General features: G+C 49.2%; 1 protein-coding gene across 2 annotated transcripts in view; it reads right to left on the minus strand.

The window, feature by feature from the left end:
• LOC119179842 (uncharacterized) overlaps positions 1–20,139 on the minus strand; it is a 193,886-nt gene that overhangs the window by 48,555 nt on the left and 125,192 nt on the right. For both annotated transcript variants that reach the window (XM_075869874.1, XM_037430960.2), the window contains 2 exons: positions 3,668–3,833; positions 1,438–1,553 (listed from right to left, as the gene is read on the minus strand). In XM_075869874.1, the coding sequence (XP_075725989.1) occupies positions 1,438–1,553; positions 3,668–3,833 (282 nt within the window). The remainder of the gene's footprint in view (positions 1–1,437; positions 1,554–3,667; positions 3,834–20,139) is intronic.

Here is a 20,139-nt window from a genome sequence, read left to right on the forward strand (position 1 = left end):
GTAATAAAGCTTTAGCTCTGCACGTTTTCCTGGTTAGGGTCTGTGCGCCTGGATCCCGCGATTTATTTATGGCGCGAGGTACAAGTGGCCAATGTGGCCTAGTGCAACTGAGTAAACTTTAAGGCTGGTTTGGCATTTTAGCACAGCGTGGCACAATTTCAGCAAATTTGATGGTCTTGGCACAGCTCGGTGCAAAATGAAAAATTGTATCTAATCGGCACACTCGGTGCAGCTGTTGCACCCTTGTGTTGAGTGTGCAGAAGGTTCAACTAGAGAGCATTTTGCACTCTTTTGGCCACAACTTGGCACAGAAAAAGCGTAGCCACCACTGCTGTAGGGGACATGTACAAACCATTCACTACTTGCGGACAGCGCAAGCAAGCACTGCCATTTAAATAGAAGCAGCGTGTTTGTTGAGTGTGCAGAAGGTTCAACTAGAGAGCATTTTGCACTCTTTTGGCCACAAGTTGGCACAGAAAAAGCGTAGCCACCACTGCTGTAGGGGACATGTACAAACCATTCACTACTTGCGGACAGCGCAAGCAAGCACTGCCATTTCAATAGAAGCAGCGTGTTTAACCACCCGCTGTGCAAACAATGACAAAGCCTACATCAACATTTGCAGCACCTGTTAAATCCCTTGCAGGTTCTGCAAATGCTTATGGGGACCGTACAACCTGGAGATCTCAAAAATTCAAAAGATTTGTAAAGCAGGAGCCAGTGGGGGTGTCAAAAATCCATTATGCGTGTTAGTAATTTCTCATGGCCGAAGAGACATCATGCACAGCTCCGAATGAGACCCAGTAATTAAATAGACCTCAGCAATTATACCAGCACTCATAATTATATGGCATGTGCATGCATTAGTATTTAAGGAACAAGACGTGTTGTGTCCCATGGCAGCTAGTACTATCAATCTTCTCTATATTTTAGTGCGCTTTTACACCAAAGACACTGGTGTACCGTAGCGAAAGTGACTTAAAAAGCACTCTGCACTTAAAACAAGGCCAACAAATCTTACAAATGTTTTTTGTGCATCTGGATAGGATTAGATAACAATATTAGCTCCAACTTCAAATGGCCAATGCGGCTTCGATTTCTCTCCAAAATTGATGCAACAGAGAAAATTTCGAATCTGGTTGGAAACTTCGGTGTGGCATGACACAATTTCAACAAATTTTACAGTTCTGGCTCATCTTGGGGCAAAAATGAGAATTGTATCATATTGGCACAGCTGTTGCACCCCTGAATATGCGAACTTTTAAAATCAAACATTACGCGAACATGCGAACTTTTGAAATCAAACATTCAGATACACAATCTGGAGGACTTGAAATTTGGGCAAGTTAGTGACATGCATGTTTATTTTTTATTTATCTACACTTACTATATCAAGATGCTGCTTATCACGGCGAACTGCGCACAACTGATACTCACCGTTATAGCCTCCCTTGCCGTGCGGTAAAATGTCCACAGGGGAAGGCCGAACATGTAGTACTTTGGTGACCTCTCACTGTAAGTGTCCGTGCAGCGCGTGTTTACTACGCTGCCTCCTGCAGAGAGCATGTGACATTGGAATGCGGTCAGCATTGAGTCGGGGACAACACACATACCACCTTGTTCCCATTCCTTTGAGAGGAACCGGATAGTCAACTTAAGATAATTTAATAGCAATCGGATAGACCAGCAGCAACATTTGAACAAGACACAGAAAAAAAAACCCAAGAAAGTAATATAGCTGCTCAGATAGAAAAAGTTTGAGTGTTAAGTGAATTTGAATAGTATTAAAATTTGAGTATCAGTTAAATTGAATAATTTTATTTTTTTACTGTTCAAAGCAAAATTATCAACAAAAAAATGCAGATGATACCTATCATACTCCAAATTCTATTCCAAAAAATTATGGCCTTGATAAAGCGCATTCAGGTGCCGCGACATGAGAAACCAGTGATAAATCGGTGGTGCACCAAGAAAGGGTGCCTAGCAGTAAGTCTTGACACAACTGAGCCGCTTGTGCTTGAACGACCGGCCGCAGAGTACCAAGCGAGAACACGGGTGTGCATCGTTCCTAGCCTTGATTTCGACACAAACAGCTCAAGCAGCCATTGCTCCAGTAATATTGCACTGTGGCTTAGAAGAAAAAAAAAACTGAAGCTTATTCTCGCAGGAAATTAATGGTAAACGTAGAGAAGCTCTGCAAAGTGGACTGCACCTATATGTGCTTATGGTGTTGAAGAGACAGGGCTGTGCCATGATGGTGATCCCCTTGTCAACAATTTCTGGTTGCTTGCAGAGATTAGTGCCTAACCGGTGTGTGCTGACACGCCACCATTAATAGACACACGCTGCATCGATACCACAGAGCTCACTTCTGTAGAAAGAAAAATAGAGGCAAGGGCAAGCTGCACCATTTTTTTTTGCTCGCGTGGTATACATACATTCCCAGCCACAGCGGCCCCATTGTGATGGGAGCGAGATATATACGTAGATTTAAGTGCACATTAAAAGAACCCCAAGCAGTCACAACTAATCCTGGTACCCACACTACAGTGTGGCTCATAATCACACCTTGTTTGACATGCAAAACTTCAGCAATTGTTGATATTGATCAAACACCTTTATTCTAAGGCTAACATAAATAATTATGAGTGTTTAACATCTGAAAACCACAATACGATTTTGAGAGATGCCGTTGTGCAGTGGAGGGTCACGGAAATTCAGACTACCTGAGGTTTGTTAACGTGCACCTTCATCCAAGTACACAGGCCTCCAGCATTTTTTCCTCCACCGAAAATGCGGCCACAGCGCCCAAGATTCCATTTCATGATCTTCAGGCCAGCACTCGAGTACTATAAATAAAACACTACCTTAAGCAATTAAATGAGTCAGAATTCACGGCATCTGACAATTTTCTAGAAAGGCCTAATTTCGACTATACTTCAGTATGGCAGCCAATGCAGATACAAGTTATACAAGCCCCAACTACGCTCCCGGCACAGATGCACGAGACGAACCTATGTCGAATCTGGGCTTTGCGAACAAGAGCATCACACTAGAGGACAGGCGCAAGAGAAGACGATGCAATGTGCCTCATTTCAAGCTACAAACTTCATTGCCTGTAGACTTCTTGGCATTTGGATGGGCATTTCAAGCAAGCGCTTCATCAAACCAGAAAAAAAGGCACATTTTCATGTTTCCATCTCCTAAGAATATGTTTAGTAATCCTCTACAGCTCGCTTTTCTGCAATTCTGCTTTGAAGTATTCGACACATTTTCTAGAAATATTCAATTCCATTCATACTCGCAATGAATTATTAATATCTGCTTCACACCCAAAATTTGCTATTTGCATGGCCCAACAGAAAAAGCAAAAATTTGGGTGCTAACAGGCACCCGAATGATCAAAACTGTCCAAAAAATTCGGCCATTGACTGCATTCAGTATTCCATTTTCCATCAAGCATATAAACTAACAATTGTTTACAATGCAAAAGAGTGCAATATTTCACACACAGCTTTGTCTACACTACCAACACTGAAACTTGGCTTTCCACATGGTCAAAAATTTCTTTGCAATCTGATGTGCTGAAATTGCAGCCAAGTCGCAGGCTATACATTGAAATGCACTTGCTTGTAGTGGACTTATTTGCGGACAAAGAGGAACTCACCAGCACTTTCCAAGGCATAGTCCGGTAGGCCAGTCTTGTCTGCATCGTATTTGGCCAGGGCCTCTTTCACCACCCGCGTGATCGTGTCCAAGTCTGCCGTGCTGCCGGTTGGTAGAGTCACCGTCTGGCGTGCCTGCCGTACCTCCTCTTTCACTACTTCTGCCACCTAGAAGAACGTTTCAGCATTACGACCAAACGTGCGCTGCTACTTTTGGGACTGTTCTCCCGTGATGCGAAGTCGATGCAATTATATTTCAGTAATCTTGCTTGTTGCAACGTGAAAATCAATGGGGTTTCGCATGCATGTAGTTTTGCATGCACGTTTCGCATGCAAGGGTTTCGCATGCATGTGGTCGTCATTGCTGCATCTCCACATCTGAATACACGGACGCCCAAAGCGGCAAGTTGGCTGCCAGGTGGTCAACAGCTACGAGCAAGCACTCCGCAATGCGACACCTAAAATGCGGATTACCCCAAGCCAAGCGGTCACACTTTCAACATTTATTGAGAGGCTAAAAAAAGTGCAGAGGGCCCCCGGTCCGCCATCCTAACCACGCATGCACACCAAGAGTGAGCAAGACGCGCACTCGCGACACACAAGCCAAAACGCGTAGAACAGCACTAGGCCCGTTTCTAGTAGGAAAACGAAACTTCTGGATTCCGGCCACCAAGGCTGGCGTAGCAGAACGGTGGAGACGGGCGAAGACGTTATGGTACAGGGAAAACGGCAGACTTGCGAGAGAAGGGCAAGGAGTTGCAACCGAGTTAAAAGAGGGGCGGGTACAGCGGGAAGGAGACCTTGAAAACCAAATCACGCGAGTAGAAGGCAGGTCGAGTAGCTTGCTTGAAAGGCCCGTGAAATGCGCAACTTGAAAGAGTGATTGCGTGCACAGATGTCGAAGAATTGTTTTGTTGTGCTGGCGGGTTTACGCGGCCTCAGCAACTTCGATAATTCGCGATTTGTTCCGTGCAACAGCCATTTTTACGCTCTCGCACCGGTGCAGAGGGCATGCTGGGAAGAGTGCGAAGTGAGCGAAAACAGGTCCTAAACATGGAATTATCAAGGTCGGTGGGTAGCGTACACGCGTGCACTGGAATGATACGACACCAATCCAGACAAGAGGCAGACGATCGGATATAGTTGATGGCCAACGATTACAGTCGCCGACCGGTTTTCCGGACTCCGAAAATTCGGACTTGTTGGATATTCCGGACTTCATAAATGCACCGTCAGGGATTCCATAGAGCTAATGCATTGTTTCGACCGATTTTTCGGGCGAATTTGCCCCTGAAAGTTCGATTTTTCGGACTAAATCGCTCGTTTTGTGCCACGCTCTAAGCCATTGTGAACGCCGCCATGTTGGATTTTCTGTCGGCTTGGCTAAGTTTGGTCTTCAGATGCCTTTCCTGCCTCCGAGATTGGAATGCGCACGCCATGTTTTAAGTTTCGGAGGCCGTGTTTGCTTTTTAAAAGACGCGGTGATGGACGCCGTTTTTTCGTCTTCGGTCAGCACTATCGTCATCACATCGCACGGAAAGGAGGCGAAAGAAGGATTCTTTTATTGTCGTTGCAGCTTTTTTCAGTCGCCATTCTGCACGTGTTGTGTCGCGTAGCGTCGAGACGTTGTGTGCTTCGCAGCGGCTATCTGCAGCATCGAATTTTGTGTTCTCGGTGCCATGGCTCCGCTATCTGTGCCATCGCGGGAGCCAGGTGGTGTGAAGAAGCGTGGGAAGTATATGACCCTGACGATGGAGAAGAAAGCTGCCATAATCAAGCTAATAGAGAGTGGACGTTCGCAGCTAGATGTCGCTGGATGACGGTCGACGCCGGATGGCGGTCGTCGTTGTCGTCGGATGACAACGACGACCGCCCGCAGCCGTCGGAGATCGCCAACGCGGTGACAATTTTGTCGAGCGTTTACGGCGACGATGTCACCTTGGCGCAAATACGGGCAAACCAAATTGCCTCCAAGCGTAGTTTGAGGCAAGGCAGCATCAAGGACTTTTTTAAACCTGCCTGATGCAATAAACTTCAGATTTTTGGCGAAAACGAATTTTTCGGACTGTTCGATTTTTCGTACTTTTTTTCGGTCCCCGCCAGGTCCGAAAAATCGGTCGGCGACTGTATGGCAAATGATCTGGTCACTCCAGGCCTGTGATGCCAACAAAACCAGGAAATAGAAAACTGAAGGGAAACTAGTTAGCCCAGGGTCGTACCCAGGGGGTGGCACACTGGGCATGTGCCCCACCCCCGAAATTTTTTTTTTGCCATGACATAGACAGCAAACAAATGGCCATTTTAAAGGGGCCCTGAAACGCTTTTTCAAGTAACTGCGGAATGAATTTATTGGAAAAGGTTATTGCCTCACGAATTCGACGGTGCTAAAAATTTAAGAATCCATCCAGTGTGAGTGGAGTTACAGAAATTTGTCGCATGCTGCAATTCCATTCTCTCTTCTCTTGTCCCGACGAAAGCGCTGGAAGCTAAGCGGGGAGAAATGCCAGGGCCACAGAAAAACATCACACACGCCTCATGGCCTTGAACACTTTTTTCTTTTTTTCTTAGAATGCGCCACTTTTTCAGTGTGATCGCGTGCGCACGCGTGGACAAGTTGCGACATCCCGCAGCGATCTCTGTAACGAGCGAGCGTGCCATTTTCAAATCAGACAATGGCTGATAGATGTGTAATTCGCGTGTGATTTTTGGGCATATTCTGCCATTTGTTGAGAGAAGAAAGAGCAATTTTTAGCTGATTTTGATAATTAATTGTGAATTCCAGGCCACGTGCTACGCTATATTATTTGGCTTGAATGTTGTCGGGAGCTCCTACAACCAATAGGCAGCGTTTTCTGATCATGCTCAAAAAGTGCTCCAGGGCCCCTTTAAGGGGGTGCCCCTCTTGGTCCCAAATGCCTGCCTACGTGCCTGAATCAGCCGACCAGTCTTTGAAAGATAGACGGAAGTGTGAAAACACAAGCCTCGTCTTATGATGCGGGGTGCTCAGAGTAGCAGTGGGACAAAGGATGCAGGCGTGCCTAACAAAAAATGGTCAAGGAAAGCAACAGCTAAAGGGGTGCAGAAGCAGGGTCAACGTTTAATAAGAATTTATGGGCACCTTGCCGATGACCTATCGGTGGTCAAAAGTGGCGTTTCTGGAAGTCGCTGGAGCGCTGACTTTGTTGACTGTAACCGATCGGCGGTGCTCAGAAAGGTTCCTTGTAAGTGCGATTTTGTGCCATTGGATCAATGTATACAGTCGAAAATCCTTATAACGAAGTGGAATACAACAAACTAAGAATATAATAAAGCAATCGTAACTCCCCTTGAAGTTCCCATAAACGCCCATGTATTTAGAACCTCGTTTTAACGAAGCAAAAATTTCCTCACAATAAATAGAACAAACCATTCTTTGCCCACAACGAGCATTTACTGATAATTTTGGTATACGTGAATTGAATATCATAGTGCGCAATGGTTTATGTCTCATCACAGCCGCGGCAATTCAAAACTCGCGCCTTACACTCTCCGAGAGCCGCCTCCCAACACGCGCATGGGTGCGTGTCTCCCTGCCTCCTTTCTCCACAGAAACTAATGAACTCGGCCACGCAGCAACTTGCGCGAGCTTGCGCGTCAGCCAACCTCCCCTCTCCTGTAAAACTCGCTCACCCGCCCGCGAATTTGACCTCCTCCTCCCCTTCAGCTCCGCACCGGGACGGTGGAGATTGTGGCTTTTTTCCTTGTCGTTCGCTGTGGAAGAGTAACATCTGATCTATCAGTTTCCGCCGCTAGACACGAGATGGACAACGGCAGTGGCAAATGTAAGCACAAAAAAAAATTCCCACATATTCATGAAGTGAATCTTCTGTACATATTGAAACGCGCTAGCGAAGATTCGACGAAGAGGAGGAAGAGACTCGACTGGCTCGCGAGCGACGCTGTGGATCCTTGGCTGAGCTACGCCTCTGCATTACCCATATTGTAAATAAACGCGTTCCATCGTCACAATTGTGGTGGAAGGTGCTGGGTAAGCTAGCTACTACCAAGTGATACCGGAGAGGCACCGTCCCCTAACGACGGAACCGCTACACGAGCTTCGCCGCAGCCTTCGACTAGCGGGCTTGGCACCATTACCTCAAGAAATGAGCTCGGACGGAGACAACCAGCAACCAGCCGCAAGGACGTCACCCTACCACTACAGGGAGCCGCGAACCTTCCCAGGGAAACCAGGCGATGACGTGGACGAATGGCTAAGCCACTATCAGCGAGTGAGCCGTTCGAACGGTTGGAATGCGGCTAGCCAGCTCTCTCACGTGGGGCTCTTCCTCGATTTCACGGCGCTGGTATGGTTTGAGAACCATGAAGACACATTGACAACCTGGGACCAGTTTGTGGAGGAAATTAAGAAATGCTTTGGAGACCCAGCAACGAAGAAGAAACGTGCCGAGCAGACGTTGTCGCAGAGGGCTCAAGTCACCGGTGAGAAATGCAGAACCTACATTGAAGAGATTCTGAAGTTGTGCAAGTCGGTGGATGCCCACATGACGGAAGAAGACAAAGTGGGCTATATACTCAAGGGCATCGCCGATGACGTCTACCACTTCCTCATTGGCAAGGAGAGCCTGGAATGCGTGGCCGACGTGATTAACCACTGCCGAACCTTCGAGGCTCTTAAAACTCGTCGCATCACATCGAAGTTCGGACGTCTGGCCAACGTCACGACTGTTGCCACCGTCGATGTCTGCCAGAATTCTCTACCTGCCGACCTTTCCTCCACCATTCGCCAGATTGTATGGGAGGAACTGCGTCGCCATGTCTCTGTTCCCATGCAAGCTGGAGACCCGCAGTGTGATACACTATCCCCAAGCATCAATGCTGCGAGTTTCGACGAGCACAGTTACTCCACCCGCAGTCCACGGCTGAGGGCTCCGCCACCACAGGCTACTTACGTCGAGTCGTCTTATGCGCCCCGCAGAAGTTATAGCTACGACAGCCAACCGCCTCCGTTTGTGTCCGAGTGGCAACAGTTCCCTGAGCATCCTCTCCACACCGCAGCATTCAATGTGCCTCGGGAACGCCCCGTGTGCTACCAGTGCGGTGTTCGCGGACATATCGCCCGGTTTTGCCCATCGCGACGTAGCCCACGCATGACGTTTTTTGACCGACCAGCGATGCTTGCACGGCGAAGTCAACAGCCCGATTACGCCTACTGGCCTTCGGATTCAACTGCCCAGAAGCACGGGCACCGGCCGAACATTCGCAGTGACTCGCCTGCCTCTGTGAGGAGCTTGACGCCACCTACCACGCGCCAGCGACGGTCCCCACCTCCCCGTCCCCGGCCGCGGCTTTCCTCTTCGCCACCGGGAAACTAGCCGGCGCGGCTGATGGAGGCGAGGTCGCTGGACGTACCGCTTTGCACACAAGTATGCCTCCATTAGTTCAAATGCTTCACAACAAGGTTCATGTATTCATTGACGATGTTCCCACGATGGCTCTGGTAGACACCGGTGCAACAGTTTCTGTAATGAGTTTAGTTTTCAAGGAGAGACTTGGCCGCAAGGTTAAGTTTTATTGGGATAAATCTTCTACTTTTCGAGCAGTAGGCGGCACGGCTTTGCGTCCAGTAGGTGTGTGCACTGTGTCTGTTCGTGTTGCTGGTAAAGCGTTCAAGACAGAATTCGCAGTGCTCGCTCATTCCACGCATGACGTTATCCTTGGAATTGACTTCTTGCAAGAGTGCCGTGCGACTGTCGACTGCGGGGCCGGCGAGGTTCTGTTGTCCGCTCTCGCCCAGCAGCCTCAGCGTAGCGGAGACGACAAACTCGTTGTAGTTAAAGACACTATTCTACCGGCATGGTCTACTGCCAGCGTGCCCGTTGCTGCTTCGAATGCCGACTCGAGTTTCAGTTCTCCTGATATTGTGATTGAGCCGTTGCCTTTGCTTTGCATGAAGAAAAACATCTTTCTGCCGCGCTGCGTTGTGTCTCTCACCGAGGGAAAAACTAAATTATGGGTAGTTAACTGCTCATCCGAGTCTGTTGTACTACCAGAGGGAATGCGCCTTGCCATGTTTGAAGGGCAGTGCAGTATCTGCATAGGAGCTCTCAGCAATGCGGCAAATTCGGACTATGCTGATGTATCCGGCACGGAATACGAATTTTATAAGATGGTTAGCAAGTCTATTCCCTCGCATAAGCGCAAAGTGTTGGTTACACTGCTGGCCAGGCACGCTAAAGTATTTGATTTTGCACGGAAGTCGCATAGACCTCAGACGCCCAGCACACGCACTCGTCACAAGATCGACACCGGATCTGCGCACCCCCTCAGACAGAAACCTTATCGAGTTTCCGCGTCAGAGCGCAAGGTAATTTCAGAGCAAGTCAGCGAGATGCTAACCTCTGGCGTAATTCAAGAATCGTCAAATCCCTGGGCCGCGCCTGTTATCTTGGTCAAGAAAAAAAATGGGTCCTGGAGGTTCTGCGTTGACTACCGACGTCTCAACTCTATAACTAAGAAGGACGTGTACCCGCTTCCTCGCATCGATGATGTCATCGACTGCCTGCATTCAGCGTCCTATTTTTCATCGGTGGACTTGCGATCCGGGTATTGGCAGATCCCCATGGATCCGGCTGACAAAGAAAAGACGGCCTTTGTTACACCCGACGGTCTGTTTGAGTTTAATGTTATGCCATTCGGCTTGTGTAATGCCCCCGCCACATTTGAAAGATATATGGACACCGTTTTACGGGGCCTCAAATGGGAAATTTTGCCTGTGTTACCTAGACGATGTGGTGATTTTTGGCCGAACATTTGAAGAACATAATCATCGCCTTGACCTCGTTCTAACCTGTCTCGAGGAAGCTGCGCTTACACTGAACTCAAAAAAGTGTCGCTTTGGAGAACGTGAAACCTTGGTTCTGGGACACCTGGTGGATAAAAATGGCGTGAGACCGGACCCGCAGAAAGTCGCCGCTGTCAGCAACTTCAAGCAGCCGCAGTCCCCCAGGGAGTTGCGTAGCTTCCTGGGCCTGTGTTCTTACTTTCGTTGATTTGTTCCGAATTTCGCTGATAAAGCACAACCACTGACTGACTTGCTGCAAAAGGATGTCCCTTTCCACTGGACACCGGATTGCGAAGCAGCCTTTAAGCAGCTTCGGTTCATACTGACTTCAGGACCGGTACTGCGCCATTTCAATCCTTCTGCTGAAACGGAAATTCACACAGATGCCAGTGGAATCGGCCTTGGCGCAGTGCTCGTTCAGCGCCATGACAATGCTGAACACGTGGTCGCTTACGCGAGTCGTTCGTTGAGCAAGGCAGAACGAAATTACACAGTCACAGAACAGGAGTGCCTCGCAGTTGTTTTCGCCGTGCACAAGTTTCGCCCATAAATCTACGGCCGTCGCTTCTCGGTAATCACCGACCATCATTCTCTATGCTGGTTGGTAGGCCTCCGAGACCCATCTGGACGACTGGCGCGATGGGCTTTGCGCTTACAGGAGTTTGACTTCACAGTACGCTACAAGAGCGGTAACCTGCACGCAGACGCCGACTGCCTATCGCGCCTTCCTCTACCGACGACGGAGTGCGACGCTGACAACTTCGACCAGTATATTGGTGCTATTGCCTCTGAGTTCCCTGATCTCGCGACTTTCCGGACAGCCCAACAAGAGGACCGCTCCTTAGATTCTCTGTTCGCCTCCGCAAATGAACACGCAAACCCAAGCTCTTTTGTGGTTCATGACGGCGTCCTTTACAAGAAGAATTATTCCGGACAAGGCGCCCGTCTGCTTCTAGTTGTTTCACGCACTTTACGGGCTCACGTCTTTCGGTGCTTACACGACGACGCAATCTGCGGCCACATGGGCTTCGTCAGAACGCTTCAACGAATCCAGCAAAGGTTCTATTGGCCCAAGATGCGACACGACACGGAAAAATACGTTGCTGGATGCGAACAATGCCAACGACACAAACGTCCCACGGCTACGCCGCCAGGACTTCTCCATCCTGTTCCACCTTCTAACTCTCCCTTCGAGACTGTTGGTGTCGATCTGCTCGATCCATTTCCACGATCGAGCAGTAACAATCAATGGGTCGTCGTCTGTGTTGACCACCTAAGGCGCTACGCAGAAACTGCTGCAATACCTGCTGCAACGGCCATGCACGTGTCGCAGTTTATGCTTCGCTGTATAATTCTCCGCCATGGTCCTCCACGCGTTGTCATTAGCGACCACGGACGTCAGTTCGTTGCCGGTGTCGTTGAAGAGATCCTGCGTCTGTCTGCCTGCAATTTCCGCCATGCCACACCATATCACCCGCAGACCAATGGTCTCGTAGAGCGCACGAACCGGACTCTCACGAACATGCTGTCTATTTATGTCGATTCTAAGCACAAAAACTGGGACGAAGTGCTCTCTTACATCACGTACGCGTACAATACCGCGAAGCATGAGACTACAGGTTACTCTCCATTTTACCTGCTGTACGCTCGCTCCCCACGATTTTGTCTCGACACTATACTACCTTTTGCACTAGACGTGGAAACCTCGACAGCCGAGACGCTCTGCCGCGCAGAAGAAGCCCGTCGCATCGCACGCCTCCGAACCTTGGCATCCCAGCAGCGTTCTAAGAAACGTTACGACGCCTGCCATCGCTCCGTATCTTATAGTAAGGGCGATCTTGTGTGGTTATGGACACCAGTCCGCAAACGTGGTTTGTGCCAAAAGTTCTTGGCTCACTATTCCGGTCCATTCGTCATTCTTGACCGCCTCAGCGACGTCACGTACGTAATTTCGAGCGTCACAAGCAATGGTCGCCGCTCTAGCAAAACAAAACTGACACACGTTGCGCGCCTTAAACCGTGCCACCATCAACCATCTGAGTGACTCGCCCAGAGGGCATCGTCTGCGAACCGGGAAGTGAAACGCGCTAGCGAAGATTCGACGAAGAGGAGGAAGAGACTCGACTGGCTCGCGAGCGACGCTGTGGATCCTTGGCTGAGCTACACCTCTGCATTACCCATATTGTAAATAAACGCGTTCCATCGTCACAATATGCTCGATCATTGTCATACAAAAATGTGACATGAGAGTTGTTGTGGTGTAATTGTATGTAGTACACGATATATATAAAATGTTGATTATTTAGATATCAATGTACTACAGCCCAACCCGTTTATAACAAACTGGAAAGTGTCGCGATAAATGGCCGTTATATCAGTAGCTCGTTGTACATGAAGCTGCCCATAAAAACGGCCACATAGTGGGTAAACTTTTTTTTTCTCTGTGTACTTTTACTGAAAAATGTGAACCCCTCCTCTGACAAGTTAGGCCTTTTCACATGTTAAACGACGCCCGTTTGCAATGAACTCATGCCGTCCACTGATTTGCGATACCGCCACGTCGGACCGGTCATCTCTGGCTAGTTGCCTACAGTATGTCGCTTACCCTAGCTACCCTCGCAGTCGCATACCAGTTCGCTTGCACACCAATGTATGTACATGTTTGTGCATTCTTCACCCATGATTCACTCAGGATCTTGCTAGGATGTGGCAGGTAGCCTGTTCGTTTTTTGGCGAGCAACGTGCGCAAGCGGCCTTGCACGATGCGGCGGTGGCAAACTTGCGAACAGCACCATGATACGCTTGTACCACCGTCACTCCACCGAGCAGTTATCTGCAGACGACTGTGATAAGCTCACCGGAAGTGAGTCAAAATGGCACGTTCGTCGCCACCGGCCACCTCGCTATCGCTCTTTTTTATGCTTATCCGTTAAGGAACCACCGCGACCACGGGGAATTTTTATTACTAATCGATTCGTCTTTGCTGTTACCGAATGATAGAAAACCTTTAATGACTCATAGTGATGTCAAAGAGTTGAGCGTCCCTAAGAACTTTCATGCGACAAAAGTTATCGCTTCTAGCATTTATGGCTTCTTATGTTCAAAGGAATTGTTGGTTCATCTTCGGCGGTCGTAGATGCTAAGAACAGCTTCAGAAAAGTTTGACATGTGAAAGCTGACTGCAATTTGCTATACTGCCTCCTATTCTTTTTGTTTTTATCCCCCTCATTTCCGGTCTGCCTGTTAAACAATGTCTGGAAAGTGAACCACCTCACTCATAACGTCTGAAATCTGCGTGCGGTGCTCGCCGCGTTCTGTGGTATCTTCCATCGCAAGCAAACTGCAGTAGTTCACACGCGAGTGCGCCTATCTCGTGCTTCAGAATGCCTATTTTAACTTTTTTTTTGTCGCTTCGTATGACCTATATTTTTACCGCAACCATGTTGGAAGTGTTCATTGTAAAAGTAGGAGGCACTGAAAAATGTTCGCTGTATCTGGACTCAGTTTCAAAGGGTAGCATAGAAAAATCGCAAGTCCACACAGAAATATCGTCCTTATAACCGATAGATTGTTATGTCTGGGATCGCTATAAGTGAGCTGGACTGTACATATTGTGACGACTTGGTTGTAACGAGGTTTATTGGTCGTGAACTCGGGAATGAACAAACGCAACGGACCCGAAGCGCACGCTCAAAGACGATGATGACTGTCAGCCAGAACAGGTGATGATGATCGACTGCTGTCCAGATGAGGATGAAGCACATAATCCCCCCCCTCCTCCTCCTCCTCCCCTCTATAATGCGCCAACAATACGGGTCAGCCTGCTGGCGAGAACTGAAGGGTTGGTCATCGCCGATTGGCGGCTGGTACAGTGAGGCGAGGAAGGCAACAGAACTCGGAGTCACGACCGCACTGGTGTCGTTGGAGATGGCAGCTGGAGTGTCGAACGAAGCCGTAGATAGTGGGCAACGAGAAAGAGCGTCGGCGTCTTGATGTTTTTTGTCAGATTTATAAATATTCTCAAACTGATACTCCTGCAAGCGTAAAATCCAACGACCCAAGCGTACGGACAAGTTCTTCATTGTAGAAAGCCAGCACAAGGCGTGGTGGTTCGTTACAATGGTGAATTGACGGCCGTACAAATAAGGACGGAACTTTTGTATGGATCAAACCACAGCGAGGCACTCCTGCTCAGTGATGGTATGGTTCTTCTCGGTAGAAGTAAGCACTCGGCTAGCGTATGTGAAGACCCTTTCCCGTCCAGAGTCATCGCGTTGGAGGAGAACAGCATCTATACCACAACCGCTGGCGTCGGTATGCAGGAGTGTCGGGGCGGTGTCATAAAAATGGCAGATTACAGGCTCTGACGTGTGAGCTTCCTTCAATAGCTCAAACGTGGGCTGACATTCTTCAGACCGCACAAAGGGTGCATTAGAAGCAAATTGTTTGTGAAGTGGCGCAGCTATTGAAGCGAAATTTCGTATGGAACGATGAAAATAGGATGCGAGGCCAAGAAAACTTCGCAAATCCTTAGGTCTTGTGGGGCGTGGAAATCGAAGGACGGCAGCGATCTTTTCGGGGTTAGGGCGAATACCGTCCTTGCTCACGACATGACTGAGAACCTTGACGGATTTGGTGGTGAAACGGCATTTCTTGGTGTTGAGCTGCAGACCCGCGCCGGCGAAGCATGTTAGGACGTCATCCAAGCACCTCAGGTGCTGAGAAAACGTTGATGAAAAGATGATAATGTCATCAAGGTAGCAGAGACACGTCTTCCATTTCAGACCACGCAGGACGGTGTCGATCAAGTGTTCAAATGTCACGGGCGCATTGCAGAGACTGAAAGACATCACGTTAAATTTGTATAGGCCATCAGGGGTAGCAAATGCCGTTTTTTCTTTGTCGTCGTCGTGCATGGGAATTCGCCAATATCCCTTACGCAAATCAAGGCTTGAAAAGTATTCGGCGCCTTGCAGTGAATCAAGGGCGTCGTCGATGCGTGGCATGGGGTATACGTCCTTGCGTGTGATGTTGTTAAGTGCCCGGTAATCAACGCAAAAGCACACAGAGCCATCTTTTTTTTCGTACCAAAACAACAGGGGATGACCAAGGGCTAGTTGACGAACGAATTATTTCTCGTTAGAGCATGTCAGCAACGTTTTCCTCTATGATTTTCCCTCAGCGAGAGAGACGCGGTACGGGCGGCGATGCAGAATAGATGTTCCCCCTGCCTGAATGTGATGCACTGCAGTGGTAGTTCGGCCCAACGCCGACGAGCAGGTGTCAAAAGAATCGGCGTGTGTCGTTAACAAAGCAAGCAACTGCTACGCCTGCATAGTTGTTAAGTCATCACTGATAAGTGCTGTGAAGGGAGAGGAAGAACGTGGCTTACTCATAGAAAGGTCGTTGGTAGAGGCAGGTTTAAGTGGCGTGACGCTGACAGGCTCAGCAGCCACAACACAGGCTACTACAGTGCCCTCTGGCAAGAGAACTTTCTCTCGTGTTACATTCGTAGCAATGACGAGCGCGGAGCCATGGTGAAAGCGTACGACACCTGACGCAAGGGCTATGGCTTTAGCGATGCAAGTCGACAAAGGGCAAGTCCAAGACGTCACTGTGGTCGATGTCCTTAGAGGTCAAGATCATAATTCGCTCTTAATGTGGCGGTAGTTCCAGATCTTCGCGATCGTCGAACATGGAGTCTGTATTAGTTATGTGCAGAATCTGTTCCCCACAACATATAGTGGCTGAAGAAGATAGGAAGTCCCACCCTAGAATTAGCTGGTGAGACCACGGGGTAGGCACAGTGAACTGGATGTAATGCAGGATGTCATCAATAAAAACACAGGCAGTGCAAAGAGCAAAAGGACGGATAGTGTTCCCCCGGTCTTCGACTAGAGTGGGTCCATTATAAGGTGTCATTACTTTTTTTAGGCGTTTGCACAAATCATATCTAATCACAGAAACTGTAGCACCGGTGTCTACCAAAGCGTCCACGAGAACTTCTTCCACCATAACAGAAACCATGTTGAACGGGCGTGCTGAAGGAATATCAGTTTTACTGTTACATGCAGTTTCTCCTCCGAAAACTGCATCATTTAGTTTTCCGACCGGCTGTCAGTGGTAAACGAGGCTGGCCGAAGAGGACAGCACGAGCAACGAAAGGGCGAAGGTGATCAGCGTCGGCTTGTATGGTAAATGTTCCGTGTCTCGGTGGATGCGGGCAGAGATAGAGACCACTGTTGTCCAGATGAATAACGCCGGGCGTAAGAATCCCCACTGGAAAAGTCCTGTTCGCGCATGTCGTACCCGCGACGCTCGTCCTGCTGGTGCTTGCGGCAGAAGCGTGATATATGGCCACGATATCCACAGTAAAAGCATGTTGCAAGAGACGGAAGCCAAGGCGGGTAGTAGAGGGCGTTCGGCGCACCGGGAGATAGCGCACTCAAGTGGGCAGATGGAGGGTCAAGTGGCATTGGCCCAAAGTGGACCGACCGGTGGTGCAGCAGCAACCGACGTGAACGATGGCAGCGGCAACATAGAGTTCACATTGCGAGGAGGCGCTGCTGCAACTTGCACGTACATTGGAGGGCTGGACGGAGGTGGCTGTACGTGGGCTAGACCAGTGAATGATGTTAGTTCCTCCCTTACGATGTCACGCAAGGCCATGCATGAAGGCTGTGTGGCAGATGGAGAAGGTGGTGAAAAGCTCATTGATTGGAGTTCTTCGCGTATGATCTTTCCTATCATGTCATGCAGCTCCTTGTCTGCTGGACGGTGTTCACTATTGCCTGACTGAAGGCGAAGAGAATCAAGTTCGTCGAGACGCTGACACGTAGAGACGACGTCAGCGACAGTAGAAGGATTCTGGGCAACAAGGGCATTGTAGGCAATGCTTCCTATGCCCTTCAGGATGTGACGCAGTTTGTCTGACTCAGAAATCGAAGAATTGACACGTCGGCAGAGCGCAAGGACATCCTCGATGTACGATGTGTACGACTCACGGGGATGTTGTTGGCGAGTATCTAGGGTTCTCTTCGCTTGAGCGGATCGAACGGCAGGTGTGCCGAATACTTGTCGAAGCTGCTGCTTGAAGGCAGGCCAGTCAATAACGTCAATCTCATGGTTCAAGAACCATGTCTTGGCAACGCCCGTGAAATAAAGCGATACTCGGCGGAGCTTGTTAGAGTCGTCCCTGTGATTAGTTGCGCTTACTCGCTCATAGTTGTCGAGCCAGTCCTCCACATCTTCGCTGCAAAGACCAGCGAAGATAGCCCGCCTGTACCCTGTTTAGCTACCGGTGGGTGGCCGGCCGGCACTGGGGATCGAACCCCGCACCTCCCATAGCTGAAGCGGACGCGTACGTGCAATGCCACAGCTACGGTCAACAGGCTAGGTCAAGAACAACACTTTATTGCTAAGCGTTAGCAATAGCGCGCAAAATGTTGCGAGGAGAAAGTACAGAAAACAAGGGTAGACGCTTACTCCTTGGTCGTTGACGTCCTAGGCTAGCAGGGGGGTTGCGGGTCCGACCTCCTTGGTTCCTGGCCGGTGTCAGAGAGATCTTGTGCGGCCGTCCGCACCCCAGTTTTGACCCCTTCTCCGGTTTCCCTCTCCCTGACGAGAATAATACCTTTTCTCGCTGAGCGAGAAAACCTGTTCCGCGCGCCGGGAAAGGGGGGAATCGCGAGCGTCGGCCATGCGGGCATTCCCGCAACACGGCTTTCGCACTGCTGTAAAAAGGGAAGGGGAGGCTGGGCGCGCGTGCTCCTCCACAACTCTAAGACATGTTGGCGGACTGAGGGTCCAAGTGATGGCCTGAACGGAGCTCCAGCAAGTAGCATTGTGAGGAAAGGACTGGGATCGTCAATCCACCTCCACCATGCATGACGACTCGGTTGTAACGAGGTTTGTTGGCCGTGAACTCGGGAACGAACAAGCACAACGAACCTGAAGATGAAGCGCACATTTAAAATTGATGATGACTGTCAGCCAGAACAGGTGATGAGTGACTGCTGTCTAGATGAGGATGAAGCGCATAATAGATGCCTACAATATATATAGATACTTGCATACTGATGCAGTATATACCTTTTGCTGAAGAGCTTATTTACCAATCACATAAGCTCAGAGAAACCTTTTTTTTATTATAATGACTTTGTGATTCCTGAAGTACGAAACCAGAGGATCTTAAATTATAGAATGTAGTGAAAAGTTCGAGAAGAGTCCTGACGGCGAGCCCGCGCTGCAGTCGCATCGCAAGCCCTTTGTGTCACCACCTTGGCTTCTGCAGTGTTCATAGTGGGTAGCGGTATCGAAGCGCACCGAGTGAAGTGCAGTGAAAGAGAAAGGAAGCGCACCGAGATAAGTGCGGCTATCTAGCGGTCTCCTACCAAACTACAGCACGCGCTAAGAGTGAAGAGAGCGTCACCTGAGTGGTGGCACGCCATCTAGTGAGCACTCTTGAAATGAAGAGCACAGCTGCGCCTCTAGCAGGAGCAATGGCCACTAGCGTACACACTGGTGCAATGACGCGAGAAAACCTCCCAGAAAAAGGAGCAAGCTCCTTAATTATAACAATCAAAAAGATGTCGGCAATGTTGAAAGCCGCCGAGTTTGGCGCAAAAAAAAAAAAAAAAAAAAGTGGCCGAAGATTTCGTCGTATCGTTGAGCACGCTGTCGACGATCTTAAGCAAGAGAGAAGCCATAACCAGTGCTGTCGTACGTGGCGTCAAAGGTGACTAAATGAAGCTGTAAGCCCCCGCTTTCGATGGTGTCAAGAAGGCGGTGTTCAACTGGTTTTTAGAAAATCAGAGCAAGTGGCACTCCTGTGAGAGGGGCACTTCTGTAACAGAATGTAAGGAACTTCGCTTGCTTCATGGGGCACGATAAAACTGTGGCTAGTGACGGCCGGCTGCAGAGCTTCAAAGAGCGCCACAACATCCTAGACAGGGCTGTCAGCGTGGAATCGCTATCTGTCGACCGCAAAGCTGCAGTGGCGTGAATCGAGAAGCTTAGGCAGCTGCTTGAAAAATACAGCCCCAGGGATCTGTTCAATGCAGACGAGAAGGCCCTGTTCTATCAGACGTTGCCGAAAAAAAACCTTGGCCCTCAGAGGTGATCACTGACATGGTGGTAAACAGAACTAGGTTTGTGTGACCCTGCTACTACAGTTGAGCCCACTTATAAAGAACCTGAGCCTGACGCTGCATCCGTTTGCTGTATCCCATAGTTCATAGTAAATGAAACACAGCTTTGAAAAAGTTGCGAGTAAAAACAAACTTTTTTTGCCCAGAAAAGTCTGTGATGCTTATGTTTCGAAGAGCAGAAGGGTAAGGGCGGTCTCGAGTTTATTTCAAACGGCACCATGCTTGTTCGTCGAGGCCCGTGGCATAAGCAGCATGAGGCACTGGCTCCAAAGCTTTGTAGTTCTCGCAATCCGATTCCTCCGAATCGCTCTAGCCACGTACTTCATTCACAATGCCCTAATTCGTGCACGGTTCTGCGGTGTCGGCATCATCATCTGCCGTAACGAAATTATCGCAACAGATGTCCCATTCGCTAACCCACGTCGGAGTCGATGGCGCGCTGCCACAAATCGCCACCACAGTGGTTCTGTACTGAAGCTTCAGG

This window comes from Rhipicephalus microplus, chromosome 7 (assembly GCF_043290135.1).
Source record: "Rhipicephalus microplus isolate Deutch F79 chromosome 7, USDA_Rmic, whole genome shotgun sequence".
NCBI classification, from domain to species: domain Eukaryota; kingdom Metazoa; phylum Arthropoda; class Arachnida; order Ixodida; family Ixodidae; genus Rhipicephalus; species Rhipicephalus microplus.